Source organism: Pagrus major, chromosome 8, assembly GCF_040436345.1.
Source record: "Pagrus major chromosome 8, Pma_NU_1.0".
Taxonomy (NCBI): domain Eukaryota; kingdom Metazoa; phylum Chordata; class Actinopteri; order Spariformes; family Sparidae; genus Pagrus; species Pagrus major.
The window spans coordinates 1,768,186-1,781,917 of record NC_133222.1 but is presented as its reverse complement, the minus strand read 5'-3'; the positions used below and the strand labels follow the sequence as shown (position 1 = coordinate 1,781,917).

General features: G+C 42.8%; 1 protein-coding gene across 1 annotated transcript in view; it reads right to left on the bottom strand.

Moving 5' to 3' along the window:
- Positions 1–3,999: 3,999 nt before the first annotated feature.
- The window catches only part of immp2l (inner mitochondrial membrane peptidase subunit 2), a 123,864-nt gene continuing 114,131 nt past the window's right edge, over positions 4,000–13,732 (bottom strand). The window contains exons 5-6 of the mRNA XM_073471527.1: positions 11,371–11,473; positions 4,000–4,498 (exon numbers count right to left, since the gene is read on the bottom strand). Of these exons, the coding sequence (XP_073327628.1) occupies positions 4,373–4,498; positions 11,371–11,473 (229 nt within the window). The 3' untranslated portion in view covers positions 4,000–4,372. The remainder of the gene's footprint in view (positions 4,499–11,370; positions 11,474–13,732) is intronic.

Here is a 13,732-nt window from a genome sequence, read left to right as displayed (position 1 = left end):
AAACTATTGACAGAGCAGCCTCAGAACTGAGCTTCAGATCAGACATGTAGGAAAACTTTTTACAGAGCAAGACTTGGATGAGGATTTTCCTTCATCACGAGTCTCAACACATTTTACTGAGAGGATTATCTGTACCCGAGACTCAACCTGAAACATGTTGCTTCAAACTGTGAAGAAGATATTTACAAAAAACAACTCCAAGTACAAATACTTCAATCCTGCACTTCAGTACATGTTTCAGGTATCACTTTAGTTTGATGCATTTGAGGTGAATTATGGATTATAGTTATTTGGCGTCATCGCACGCCGCCTTCCCAACATCACCAGACTGATCTCAGACGCAGCGAGACGAAACAAAGACGTAAGAAGACGTAAACAGACAGAGAGGGAGGCTGAATGGGGAGAAAAGGCGTGTTAGTGTCTCGTATCTGCAGAGAGTTTCTTATTTTCTCTCTTTGTTGCTGCTCGGACGCTTTACCAACCCAACATGTGGCTGTTTGACGTCCTGGGAATGAGACTCAACAATCAACTATCTTTGTGGTGCGTTCAGGAACAGCTGGGACAAATCCTACTGATTCTACCTTTAACTTTAATAGTCTTTGAATTATATTAATGTGACGTGAGCTTCAGTTAGCTTTGACCACAAATGTCCTTCAGAGGGAGACTTTTTACTCTGATACTCTGAGTACATGTCAGAGCCTGTACTCTATTACTTTTACTGGAGTAAAGAAGCTGGATCAGTACTTCTACTTTTACCAGAGTCTGTTTACACACAAGTATCTGAACTTCTACTGGAGGAAACAATGTGTGGACCCTAAATACAAACCCTTTACACTTCACTCCTGACTCTGTGGACACATTATGCTCCATTTAACTAGTAAAAGTGAGCTGGACGCCCTGAACGCTCTCACACTGTGGACTGTGTGCTTTAAATCATTTGAACAGGGCCCGCTGCCTCTGGGAAGATGTCGCTGTTAAATCTTATGAAATATCTTTTATTGTTGTGAAAACCACAAACAATTGGCAGAAATGTCGCAGACAGAAACCTGATGTGAAGAAATAAATCCTGCACGCTATCAGGGGTTCTTGGGAAAAATACGCTTTTTGTAATTTGGGTGATTTGAAGCTTTAAGTGATTTTCCACAACAACTATAAAACCTCTGAGGGAACAGCAGCCTCCAGCAGACATAAACATCTACTTCTTACAGACTTTATCTCAGATAAGTATTTCAGTCCGTCTTCAGAACGGATGGATGGATTATTCAGGACTTTGCGCTCTGAGCAGGAGTCCTTCAGGCTTTGACATCAGCGGGTGGATTCGGAGTCAGACGAGCATCAAGTTGCTGCTGTTTCCCCCGGTGGCTCGGCGGGTGACCTCAGATAAATTCCCATGGCTCTGTTTAATATCTGTTAGAGGGGCCGGATGAAGCGTCCTCATCCACAGATCCTCACAGGCGAGGTAAAGGCCCAGAGTGCAGGACTGACCCGGTACGATTTACATAATTGCATTTCAAACTGGTCAAGACTGCCGTGAGAGAGGAGCAATCAAACAGGCAAATGAGCCACGGAGCGCTTATCGACGGCTCCGGGATTTCATTAGGGATCCAGAAAACACGGCGGAGGGCAGCAAACGGGGCAAACTGCTGTTAATATGCATGAACACGTGACGCTGACACGGGGATAAGTTTCTCATGCAGATGATTGGTTTGATCTACTCTCCCCATGACGCCCCAGCAGTGATCATCTCACGTCGCTTCAGAGGTTCCTTCAGACTAACGTGCAGCAGAGACGGCTGCAGACGAATCATCAGCATCAGAAACAAGATCATTAGAATGATGTGATTGTCCTCAGGATGAACGTTGGTTGGATTTACCGCTGTGACAGAAATCTGAGAATCACTTCATGCATCAAAACTCCTTCGTAAAGATTTAATGTGCAGAACAGACGAAGCAAAACGCAGCCAGGAGATACATTTTATAAAAAAAGACATTTTAACAGAACCTAGGCATGATGTCACCACATCAGGAAGTTTTATCATTTAAATACTTTTATTTTTTAAAGAAAAAACAATAAAAGAATAAAATCAATAGAGGACGATTCAAATTAAATTAACTGGAAAAATCCAAAGCAATCGCAGCATTGCCCTCATTTGGATTAGTTTCCTTTTCCATTGTAATTGCTTCAGTAATCATTTTATTATTCATATTTTAAGTTAAATGACTTTGAAAGTTCGCAGAGAGAATTAGATCACAAACAATAAACACTTAAACAAACAAATAGATAATTACATAAACAAACAACAACACTAACGGGGGAAGCAGCGCCCGGCGTGCAGTTTCCCTCCTGCACGTCTGAACGAGGCCGTACCTCACCACGGCGACGCCGGTATCCTAGCAGCTGCAGCCGGCAGCGTTTGTTGGCACGGCAACAGAGCAGAAGCTTAGCGACGGACTGATGAGTCTTTTCAGCTCTCTGTAAATAAAATAAAGGCGGGATGTAAAGTACCAGAAGATGTGCAAACAACGAGCTTTATTACCCAGAGTGGATATTACTCCGTCAGAGCCGACGAGGCCGACTCTCCCCCTGCAAACACACTCATTCTGCTCAACTCAGTCGGTTTAATAACCTCAAACATGAACCTTAAATGTCAGACTCAACTGGCAGAGCAATGCACATCACATCTGAGTGAATTAATTATGCAGATGTGAGCCTGCTGTTGTACGTTGGCTCAGTGGGAGGGTTGAGTACACCTGCATTTAGCCCCACTTGTGCCTTCCAGGGTCCCATTACGCCGTGACACAGCTGTTAGCATCACACAATCAACAGCTACATCTGAGAGCTTCCATTCGGCTGAATTTTACCACAAGTGCTCCCTCGATTTGATTTATGCAAATCAGCGCCGAGCCTCTTAAGAGACGGAGCTCTTTTCCAGCCGCTGAGAGTCGGGCAGAAGTCAGCTGTTCTGTCTTGTGTGTTTTCCTCTCTAATGAAGGCTTCAGATAACCCGGTGGATTGTGGGAGGCTAAACGCTCGTCTCTCCTCTCAGAGCGTTTAATGAAGAAGGGAATATTCATGGGCTCTGTGTGAACTGTCAGCAGCCCTCTGCTCGGAGGTGACGACGCAACTGACACAAACAAAAGCAGTTAAATTGATTTCCAGATTACGACAGACATTGTTTCCGCCGGTAATTGAATTCAAGCGGTTCTCCTCAAGTGTACTTAAGAGGTCGTACTCGGAGGAAACGCACGTCTCAGAAGGAATTGAGCTGAATCTTTCAGTCTGTGTGTAGTTTTCTGTTGGATATTGTTGGCTAATTTAATAATTAATAATCTCCCTCAAAGGTGCGAGTTGTCAGCATCGGATGAAAAGATGTCTGGAGTTTGTTGTGAAGACGGAGGTGAAAGGAGACGCAGACATGTCGAACAGATATTCGACTCAGAGCTGCTCTCTGTGGGATTCTGTTCCTGAAGTAAGAGAAACACTGATATTTACCACCGCAAAGTTTCAACAGCGTCGTCTGGATTTAGATTTCAATAAGGAAACTTTATTGCAAAAATCGTTTAAAGTGTAACTCCACCTGCAGGTCTCGGGGGAGTACTGCTGCAGACGTGTTATAAAGCCTGTCGCGCCTCCAGAGGAAGCTGCATGTGATGTCACTCAGTGGCTAAGTTGCATTGTGGGTAATGTAGGCAGCAGGTTATGAAAAGCAAGAAGAAAGTGTGGGATAGAAAAGGTGATATCTCTGCTTCTGCTGCATCGACCCAGCAGTGTTATCGCAGCGCATCGCTAGATCTGCTGCCTACGTTATTAAATTAAAGGGGACTGTCGGGCTGTGGCGGAGGTATGCGCTCTACTGAGTGCCATTCTAGTTGTATGTGTTAATGAGTTGGTGCTGGCAGGTGGGTTGAGGAGGGTGACAGGTCATAGTTATTTAAATTATTAATTAATCTGCCCATTACTTCCACAGTTAACTTCAAAAAAGTTTCTAAAAGTCGTCAACACTGTTTTCAAATCTCTTTTTATTCGACCAACGGCCCAAAACAAAATAATGTTCAGTTCACAATGATATGAAACAGAGATGTAGGATGCTGAAACCCGACGATGTGTTGGCATTTTTCATCACAGTCACAAGTGAAGTCGTCTGCTCGTTCTCTGAGAATCATTCAGAAACAACTGAAATGAACAAAACACGAACACACAGTCAAACAGTTTACACACTTCTGTCTGACGGACTCACAGAGCGTCTGTTTCCCTGAATATGACTTTTCTAAAGAAAGTCAGTCGGTCCAGATGCTGCAGCTGACGGACACCTCACTTACTTTAGACGACACTACCGGACTTATAAAAACTGTATGTTTGCGTGTTCGTGTGTTCATCCCTCCTCTTCCTGAGTGTCCAGCGGTCCTCTGTTTGCAGGGAGAGACGGTTTGATTTGCTGCCAACGATGTGGCGGCCAGATGATGTGAGAGGCCCGACCGTGAAGCAGCCCCACAGACACCTGGGAAAAAACACACAAAACACAACTCGGGGTCAGAAAAAGATCATTTAAGATGACGTTACTTTGCCTTCATGCAGAGAGGCTGAGGTGGAGGACACACGTTTTTCACCATGCTCTGTCTTAATGACGATTAATTCATTAACTGTTGTTGTGATCTACTTGATAAAGCTGTTAGAAAAAGTGGACGTAATGAAGTGAAGTCACTAGTAACGGCAATAATACCAGACTCCCTTACAAATGTTGTGATTTTAAGAGTTGCTGCATCATGAGGAGAAACTTAACAAACTTTGTGAAACGGCTACAGCTAATTATAAATCACTGGTGTCTTCTTGAACATTCGGCATTAAATAAAATACATTAGGATGCGTCAGTTAGTCGTGGCATCGCTGTCTGTTTTTCATGTTTTAAGTGCGTCCTGTCTGCTTCTGTGTCTGAAGTCGCGGTACCTCCCAGCAGCTGTTGTTTTTTTTTCAAATTGATTAAAGAATATAACATATTGACAGTAAGCGTGACACATTTTACAAATACAGTAAAAAGTTACTAATATTGGCGCCCGTGGAGAAAGTCACCAGACTCCCTTGAAAAAACGCTTAATTTAAAGACTTGTTTTGTGAGGAGACGCTGTATAAACTTTGCACAACACTGTCAACAACGCATTCTTCACTATTTGGACATAATAATTAATTCAGCAGATGTTATACAGGAAGATATTTCTTTGTATCCATTTGTTCCAGTGATGTAGGTTTATATTTGTGTAAAAAACTGTCCACTTGTGATCGTTTCGCTCAGGTAGAAACAAAATGTGAACAGCCCATCTCTCTCTCAGAAGGCACCTGTCCGCCGATCATTTATTAATCCATCTCCAGTCCGAGTGGGACCTTGACTACAGATCTTGGGTGATTGTCATTGAATCTCTTCTCTTTGAGGTGTCGCACTCAGCTGACAGCTGGCTGCATGTTACCGTCTCTGGCTGTTTCTCACCTTCTCTGTTGTCACTTTTGAACAGCGGAGGAGATATATGTTGTTTTGGAAGTCAGAAATCACTGAACTCAACCTGTTCAGTCTTTCAGGATGTTGTGGAAATAAAACCAGCCGACGCTGACACGGCTGCGAACAAGCGATTCAGTTTTGATGTGGATCCAGGAGGTTTTCTTATACATAATTTCTTCAGAGGAATTTTTGAACATGTTCTATATTTTATGATGAACTACAGCACTCACTTGGATGAAAACAAATCTGGTGTGCATTTGATGTGGATCTGAATCCAAAGAAGAAAAGTCTGAGTAAAATATGTCTTTTTTCTAGTTATGACATAACGAGAATTGTGAATTCTTGGCACGGCCCGCGGCCTCTGAGTGCCTTTCAGTACAACTTCTGAAACGAGCGCAGAGCGATGAGTACAGTACTCTGTTTTAAAGCGATTAGCCCATCTGCTTTTAATGATTTTACTGGAGCTACAAAAATGAGAACTGGATATGACGAGCAGCTTCACTATATGGAGATTAATTCTTCTTTGGGAGGAATTAGGAAGGTTTGATTTACATTCACACTCAGGTCCAGAGACTCGCTGACATTAACAGCAGAGATAATTAAAACTGGCAAGCTGACAGCTGAAGATCTGATCGCTCACTGTTGTCCAACATCGTCCTCGCCGCATCAATTAGAGCTGCTTTGCATAAGGTCGAACACACACACACACACACACACACACACACACACACACACACACACACACACACACACACACACACACACGCCAACAAATGTCAAACGCTTTTAATGACGCCTGTTATCTCTGGAAAGCTGGCATCTATATTAAAAAACTTCCACGCCGTGTTCGCTTTCTATCTTCAGAGTAACCTTTAGACAGCCGGTGTGGTCGGGTGATAGGAGACCGGCTGCAGACGGACCAGGAGGCGGGTGATTGGACCACTAGGCTGTCCTCGTTGCTCAGGTCGGGTTGTAGTCTGGGCAACAGAAAAATAATAAATAAAAAGCCTCCTGCCCCACAACAGCTGCAGTAATGAAGCAGCGGATTAATAATCATCTGCTGCAGCTGAAGAGCAGGTCAGTGGGTTGTTTCTGGGGCGGGCAGTGAGGACATCTCCACCATCGACTCTTTACAAGTGTTGCTCGTTACACTGGCATCCAAACATGACCGGTCCTCAGACCACGGTTGCTTTGATGTAGCGTCCATACTGAAAATCTTTTGTTTATTCTGATGTAGTTGGTCCTTGGTCCTGGTACTTCAGCCCCTTTGTTGTAGACCAGCATGGTGGCCTGAAGGTTAGAGAAGAGAGCTTGTGACCGGAGGGTCGTTTAAATCCCTGGACTGGACGAGTAAATCTGCGCAGGAAAGTGAAAGGCAGCACTTGCTCCACCCTCATTAGCACCACTAACCCCCATTAACACCATTAACCCTGACTGGTCTGCTCGATGGTCAGCAGATCAGACACTTCTGGTACAGAACTTGTTCAGGTGTGAATGTGTAGCTGTGATCAGTGAGTCCTGCAAAGAGAGCATCACTCAGTGAACCCTTAAATAAATAAAGGTTAACAAAATAAAGTGTTCTGGGAACAGTTCTCCTGCAGAGAACCGGTTCTTTGGCTGCAGAAAAGCAAAGAACTGGTTCCTAACAGAGCATCTGAACCAGCTTGGTGGAAACTGCAGGAGGTCGAGTCACCAGACATTTTTCTGTTTCTTGTCATCATGAAACATGTTGGAAGTGCATGTGCATGTTTAGAAAATGATTTAATAATAGTTACTGTTTTTTTCCTTGTTGTTGTTCTCATTATATTGTCTTGGTTCACTGGTTCAGTTATGTGGATCCTTCTTCTTCTTCTTTTCTTCTTCTTCTTCTTCTTCCCTCGTTTGTTCCCTGGTTCATCCTTCCTTTTTCTTGGGTCTTTGGTTCCTTCAGTTAGTGAATGTCATTCAGCTGTTTGTCCTCCTCAGCTCTCTCTTGGCTCCTTTGTTAGTTTTTATTCTTATTTTCTTGGTTCACTGGGTAGTTGGCTCTGGTCTAGTTCTTTGTTTCATCCTCGAGCTTCTTGTTTTTCCCCTCAGCACTTTCTTCGGTTGGCTGGTCGTCCCTCCTGTATTTACCTCCACGCTGGGATTGGTTCTGTGAAAGACAGAAGTCTCAGCATGCTGCGCTCTGGCAGACTCACTGGTATCGATCCACATCCCCCATCAGCCCCCCGCAGATGTATTGTGGTCATTTTCGTGTATTGGGATCAGTACGACTCTTATTTATAGCACCTTTTAACTCTTTAAAGGGCCATACGTCCCGCAGCGAGAGGTCGACTGACATGAAACCTCGCCTGCGTGTCGCATTCAGAGTCCTCCTCCATTTCACATTCGTCAGAGTTTTTGAATTTCTTGTAAAACAGTTTTCATCTCTCAACAAAAAAACTTTGGGAGACTCACACGGCGTATAGAGTTCAGCTGTATACTGAGGGAGGGATTGTGGGTGGTGTTCTGTTTGTTTTGGACCGTATGTGATCGACCCAGAGGCTGAGTGCATCATTTGTGGGAGCTGATGTGTTTCTGAGTGAAAAGACGGTGTGGTGGGCGGCAGCGAGCACTGCAGGCCACATTTTAAAAGAATATATTATTGAAATGAGACCTCCTCGCCGGATTGGATATATCCTGAATAAACCCCACTGATTTAGCGGTTTTAGTCATGTTCCTCCTGGTATGAATATTTACTGGTGACATTAAACTGTCAGAAGTGAGCACGTAGTGTGACGTGACGTTCTCCTCCCATGAAAAGAGACGGACCGCTGCGGAGGCCGCTCGACAGGAATAACGAGTTAATGTGATTTTGTGAAGTGCATCATGACGATGTCAGGTCGGAGAGATGGAAGCTGACAGCTGCTCTTTCACCGCACGTTAAAGTGCTGTCCAATAAAACATACGCTGAGTGAACGACATTTACAACGCCTCATTTACATTTATTTTTATTTGGTCGCTAACGTGAAGCACAAATCACATGTAAGTCTAAAAGGGGAAAGTTCTCGCCTGGTTCCGGACGTCTGAACTGAACCGCAGCACCGGTTCTGAATTAATGAGTTGAACACGTGCTTATTGACGGATGTTTTTCTAGTTGGACTAGTTGTTCAGTGGCTGTGTGCTTTGTGCTAACGTTAGCCTGAAGCAGTGTGTTGATAGATATATAGATATAGAAAAGTAGATACCGTGTTCGTGATTTTGGCGCCAAATTTGGGAGGTCAAAATCCAACGAATGTGATGCGTGCTGAGAGATGCAGATTTCACCAACATGTCGACTGAAACTCGCTTCATTCTGAACCGATGTTCATGAAATTTGTTTTGTTATAAACATGAGAATTAAATTCATCTTATCAGCTGTATGCCAAAACATGAATCTTCTGAACAGCCACAACACCAGGACATGGAAGCTCTGACCAACATCAACTGTAAACGATTGACTTAATGAATTTCAGCTTTTGTGAGTTTCTCCAAAAATGATAGATTTGTAAACATTGTTATAAAAAAACCCTGGTTGATTGTTATTGTGTTAATAATTCAATCAACTCATTCATTAAATAAAAAAGACTAGTTTTTGTTCCCTAGACTGCAGCTCAGACTAGCTCGCTAATAGCTTTAGCGTTACATCCAGTAGCCCACCGAAGACTCCGGTTATAAACAATGAATGAATGAGCGAGGGTTGGCGGCACGTAGGTAGACGGACAGGTGGCCTGTCCAATGTTTTTATAGACAGACTAGATTGATAAGATTTTTTACTGGGACTGTTGAAAAAAGGCCCGCAGACAGAGAGAAATAGAAAATATGATGACAGCTATGTAAATTTTGTTTCTTCGCTGCTGGGAGTGCAAATGCTTTGAATATATAAACTATGTGGGAACCACTGAATTAGATGACTGGATGAGGTTATTAGACGCCTGCAACATCTTTATTTGTCAGAACATTTGAGTTATTGAACAAAAAATGCTTCTAAAATAACTCATCCAAAACTCAACCCTAGCTTTAATGCTTCATTACATGTTTCAGCAATAAAGCTTAAAAAAAAAGGTCGGTAAAAAAAACAAACAGCCACCAGACGCTGAATCTTAATGTGCCACTGAATTAATGAGATCGAAGTGTTTTTCTTTACTCACTGTGATAATTGTGTTGATTCGTGTGTATTATTTTTTCCAGCAAATAAACAAAAACCTATTAACATTGTTTACATGGCCTTTTGTATTATACATATTAATTATATTTTATAATAAAGCTCCTACATATAAAGGGATGAGCTCAAGATGTGATTACACTGACTGAAGTTGTGCAAATATAAACTGCACCTCCGTCTGTCAGCTGTCAGGTGAACGGTATACGAGGGGAGGATGGATAATCGTCTTTCTGTCTGGCTGCCGTACGCAGAGAAAATGTCTCAGGAGTAAACGGTGAAGCCGGAGAGGCTCTGCGGAGCTGTTGGCCCATGTGTTCTGGGTTTCAGATCTGAGGGGATTTCTTCTTGAGCTCCTCGATTCTGTTTAGCCGGAGATCCCGTCCTTCTGTCTTGGCCTGTAATGTGCTGTCCATAGCAAACAGCACCTCCTCTGCTGAAAATTTTATATCGCCCGACCCGACAGGGGCAAACTACAAACAACACGAAGAGATGAGGAGTCAATAGGAGGATGTTAATACTCTTCCTGCACCGGAGGCACGAGGAGAAGCCTGAAACTCAGCGTTAATGAAATCTTTATGTTTGGATGGAAGCTGATGGACAAACCGGGTCGACTGACGCGTACAGAAACGTTAACACACTCGACTTCTACTCCGACTTCAGCAGAAACACAAAATGCAGTTTCTGTCAGACTGCTGTAAATCTTTGCTCCGGTCAGAAGCAGGTGCAGGTGAACTAACCCTGACCGGTGACACACAACACACAGAGCTCCAGGTTCTGTTTCAGCTCATCTCCACTGTACAAACACGGCTCACCACTCAGGTTAAATGGAAAATACAGAATTACAATTCTGCTTCATTATACAAACGAGCGGTCTGTCAATCAAAGTGTGTCATGACTTTTTACCTGTAGGTCGATTCAACATCAGTACGCTCAGAACCATCAGAGACCGTCTCAGGCTCAACAGAAAATAATTCATTCATTCATTTAAAAATGGATAAATTAATAAATTCAAAAGGAAAAGTAAATAAAAAAAGGCATTATGTCACATTTTATGAATTAACTAATGCCAACATTATTTCTGGTGCATTAAGTGGCATTACATTTTTTCCTTAATTTATTTTTGATTTTGTCAGCTTTGCTCCTCCACAGTAACTTACTTCACCCTCCCATTAACTCCTTTATTCCCAGCGAAGACACACATTAATCCGTGTCTTTGTGTTATTCTGTTTTTGTCGTGTTTAAAACATCACATTTGTGGACGGACTTACACACAAACTCTCACAAATCCAGAAGTTAAAAATACTTTCATAAAATGAGATGAGTCTCCATTAGATCAGTCACTATGGTAACAGTGTTAGACACAGGGATGTGTGTGTGTGTGTGTGTGTGTGAGTTTATTCACAGTGTCTTGTAATGATTATTTTATTGTTATTTATGGTTTTGTTACTAAGAAGCAGTTCTGTATCTGTAATGCAGCCGAATGGAAGGAGAACTGTACTAAAACGGTACAGATGTACGGTGAAGACAGACTGACTGGATGTTGTGACAGACTGACTGGATGTCGTGACAGACTGACAGGATGTCGTGACAGACTGACAGGATGTCGTGACAGACTGACAGGATGTTGTGATAGACCGACAGGATGTCGTGATAGACCGACAGGATGTCGTGACAGACTGACAGGATGTTGTGTAACAGTGGTGTGTTTGTGTCATACCGGCCCAAAGCTGTTGCTGTCCAGACTGTGTCCGTGATGATCCCCCTCGATCCAGAAGTGACCGTCAGGAACTCGAACGTATCGGTTCTTGTAGCCCAGAGTCCTGAAGGGAAGAGAGAGAGAAAAATATTTTTTTGTTTTTAATCTGGCTTTTCGTGTTAAATCTCTCTGGGCAATGAAATCAAATGAGAGATTTTGTTTAAAGATGCCTGACTTCCTTTTTAGTGCCACAAGCAGCCGAGCAACAAAATGTTCTCTCAGCTCACTGAGCGCCGAGTTTCAGAACATCCATAATGAGCTGAGACAAAATAATTGTTTCAGTGTTTCGGAGGTTTAATTTAGAACAGAATGTGTTTTATAAGCTCTTCATTTTGTGCGCCAAAAACCTCCATCAGATAAAAAGTATAAGTACTATAATTTCTAGTGGAGTGGGAGTACAAGGTGTCAGGAAAACAAAAAAACTACGACTGAAGTACAAGTACCTCAAATATGTACTTAAAGGTCCAGTTTGTAGATTACAACCAACTGAACACCCCTCGTCTCGCCCTCCTCTCTACGGCGGATACTAAAAATGTAGAAAAAACAAAAGCACTTCTAGAGCCAGTGTTAAGTTTGTCCATTCTGGGCTACTGTAGGAACGTGGTGCTGCACACTAATCCTCTGACACCGTCGGAGATGTTGGTTTATTTTCTTTTTCAGAGATCCTTTATTGATTTGTTTGTGAGGAGGGTTCACTCTGGACAGATTTGAGAAACTGAACTTTGTAACAAACTGAGTTTCTATCTTTTGTTGTGTCTTGTTGAATCACTGAAGGCTGCTGTTTCGTGTTGAACCCTCACCTGCACAAAGCCGCCAGGACAACGCCAGCTGTTGTTTTAAAATACGCAAATCGAGAAGAGTTTGAAAATTTCGTCTGTTGCTTTTTCCAGGTCCAGATGCAGGCGCTGATTATTTTCCATTTCTGTCCTACACGCTGGACCTTTAAGTGCAGTACTTGTGTAAATCTAAACCTACAACTTCCCCATTATAATGCAGAATGCATGTTTTTCTGTTTAACAGCGTCTGCAAAACAAAGGAAACGTCAAAGTTGAAGAACTGAACTGAGAAACAGAATTGAACTTTTCAGATGGGCTGGATAATTAGATCATTACCTCTAACGAGAGAAAGGGGGGGATTGTGGTTAAAGTTCCTTGTTGATGGCAGATCAAATCTCTGCGGGACAATTATCACTTTCGTTTCATTATCGCCAGTCATCAGCCTCCAAATCGTCCCTGCAGCGTCGCGTCCCGTCACCGCCTTATCACTCAATCAGAGATCTGATCCGAGGACACATTCAGACTAATGAGGGTGGAGGGAGGAGGTGGCGTTCCTTCTTTCCTGTAGCTGCTTCAATCAGGTCGTCATGTTTATGAGGAGAAGGTCCAACGCCCTTCATCATCCCTCTGGACTGTTATGGGCCTGTTCAAGTCCTGATTTATCATTTAGCAGGGGAACATTGTGAATTACAGCCTCAGTGACTTTTTTAAATGGGAATTTGTCTGCGACTCTTAATGCGTGTGTGCGTCTCTGGTCCTGGAGGCCGGCTGACCAGAGAGGCCTTGGATACATAAATATTGATTTAGCAACAGCAACTGAATTTACTGACTCACAACAAAAACAAGTTGGGAGCTTTTTGTAGAAATTAAAAAAAAAAGGTTACAGTGTATATGACTCCATTTCTCTGCTACATTTGAGAAGGAGCGACTGACATCTTTACAGAACCAAGGACGACCGACTTCACTGTGTTTATTAAACTGGGTTTTTGTCTGTGGAGATGAAGAATGTGAGCAGAATGGCCACAGGGAGAATTATCCTCCCTCGCACACTGTTATATCACCAATCTGTTGTTCAGAAATTCATCACAGCAGTTATTCTGTGAAGAAATACTGTAATTTTTAATTTTCTCCATTAACGAGCCTCACACACTTCAACCTAAATTAGTTGTTTTGTGCCCAAATCCTTTCAGTAAACTCAGCAAAAGAGTTGTGACCTTGATGTTGACTTCACAGTGAAGAAAGAGGAGAAGGAACTTTGGATGGACCTCAGTCACTTCTTTTATTGGCCTCTGAGCAGGAAGAAGCATCTGTTTGGTTCTCTGAGATATTGTTTATCTCAGTGCTTCATTACCAGTGTTGGTGGGAACGCACAACAGAAGTAATATTACTAAAGTTACTACGTTACCACCTGAACTGAACAACTAGTGTTGATGAAAGTAAAAGTAGTGTAATAAAAACACATATAGCGCGGTGTAGGGATAGTTAGCATCACCCGGGTTCCCTCCACAAAAAGCCTAAAGATCAAACACAAGTTTATGATACTGACA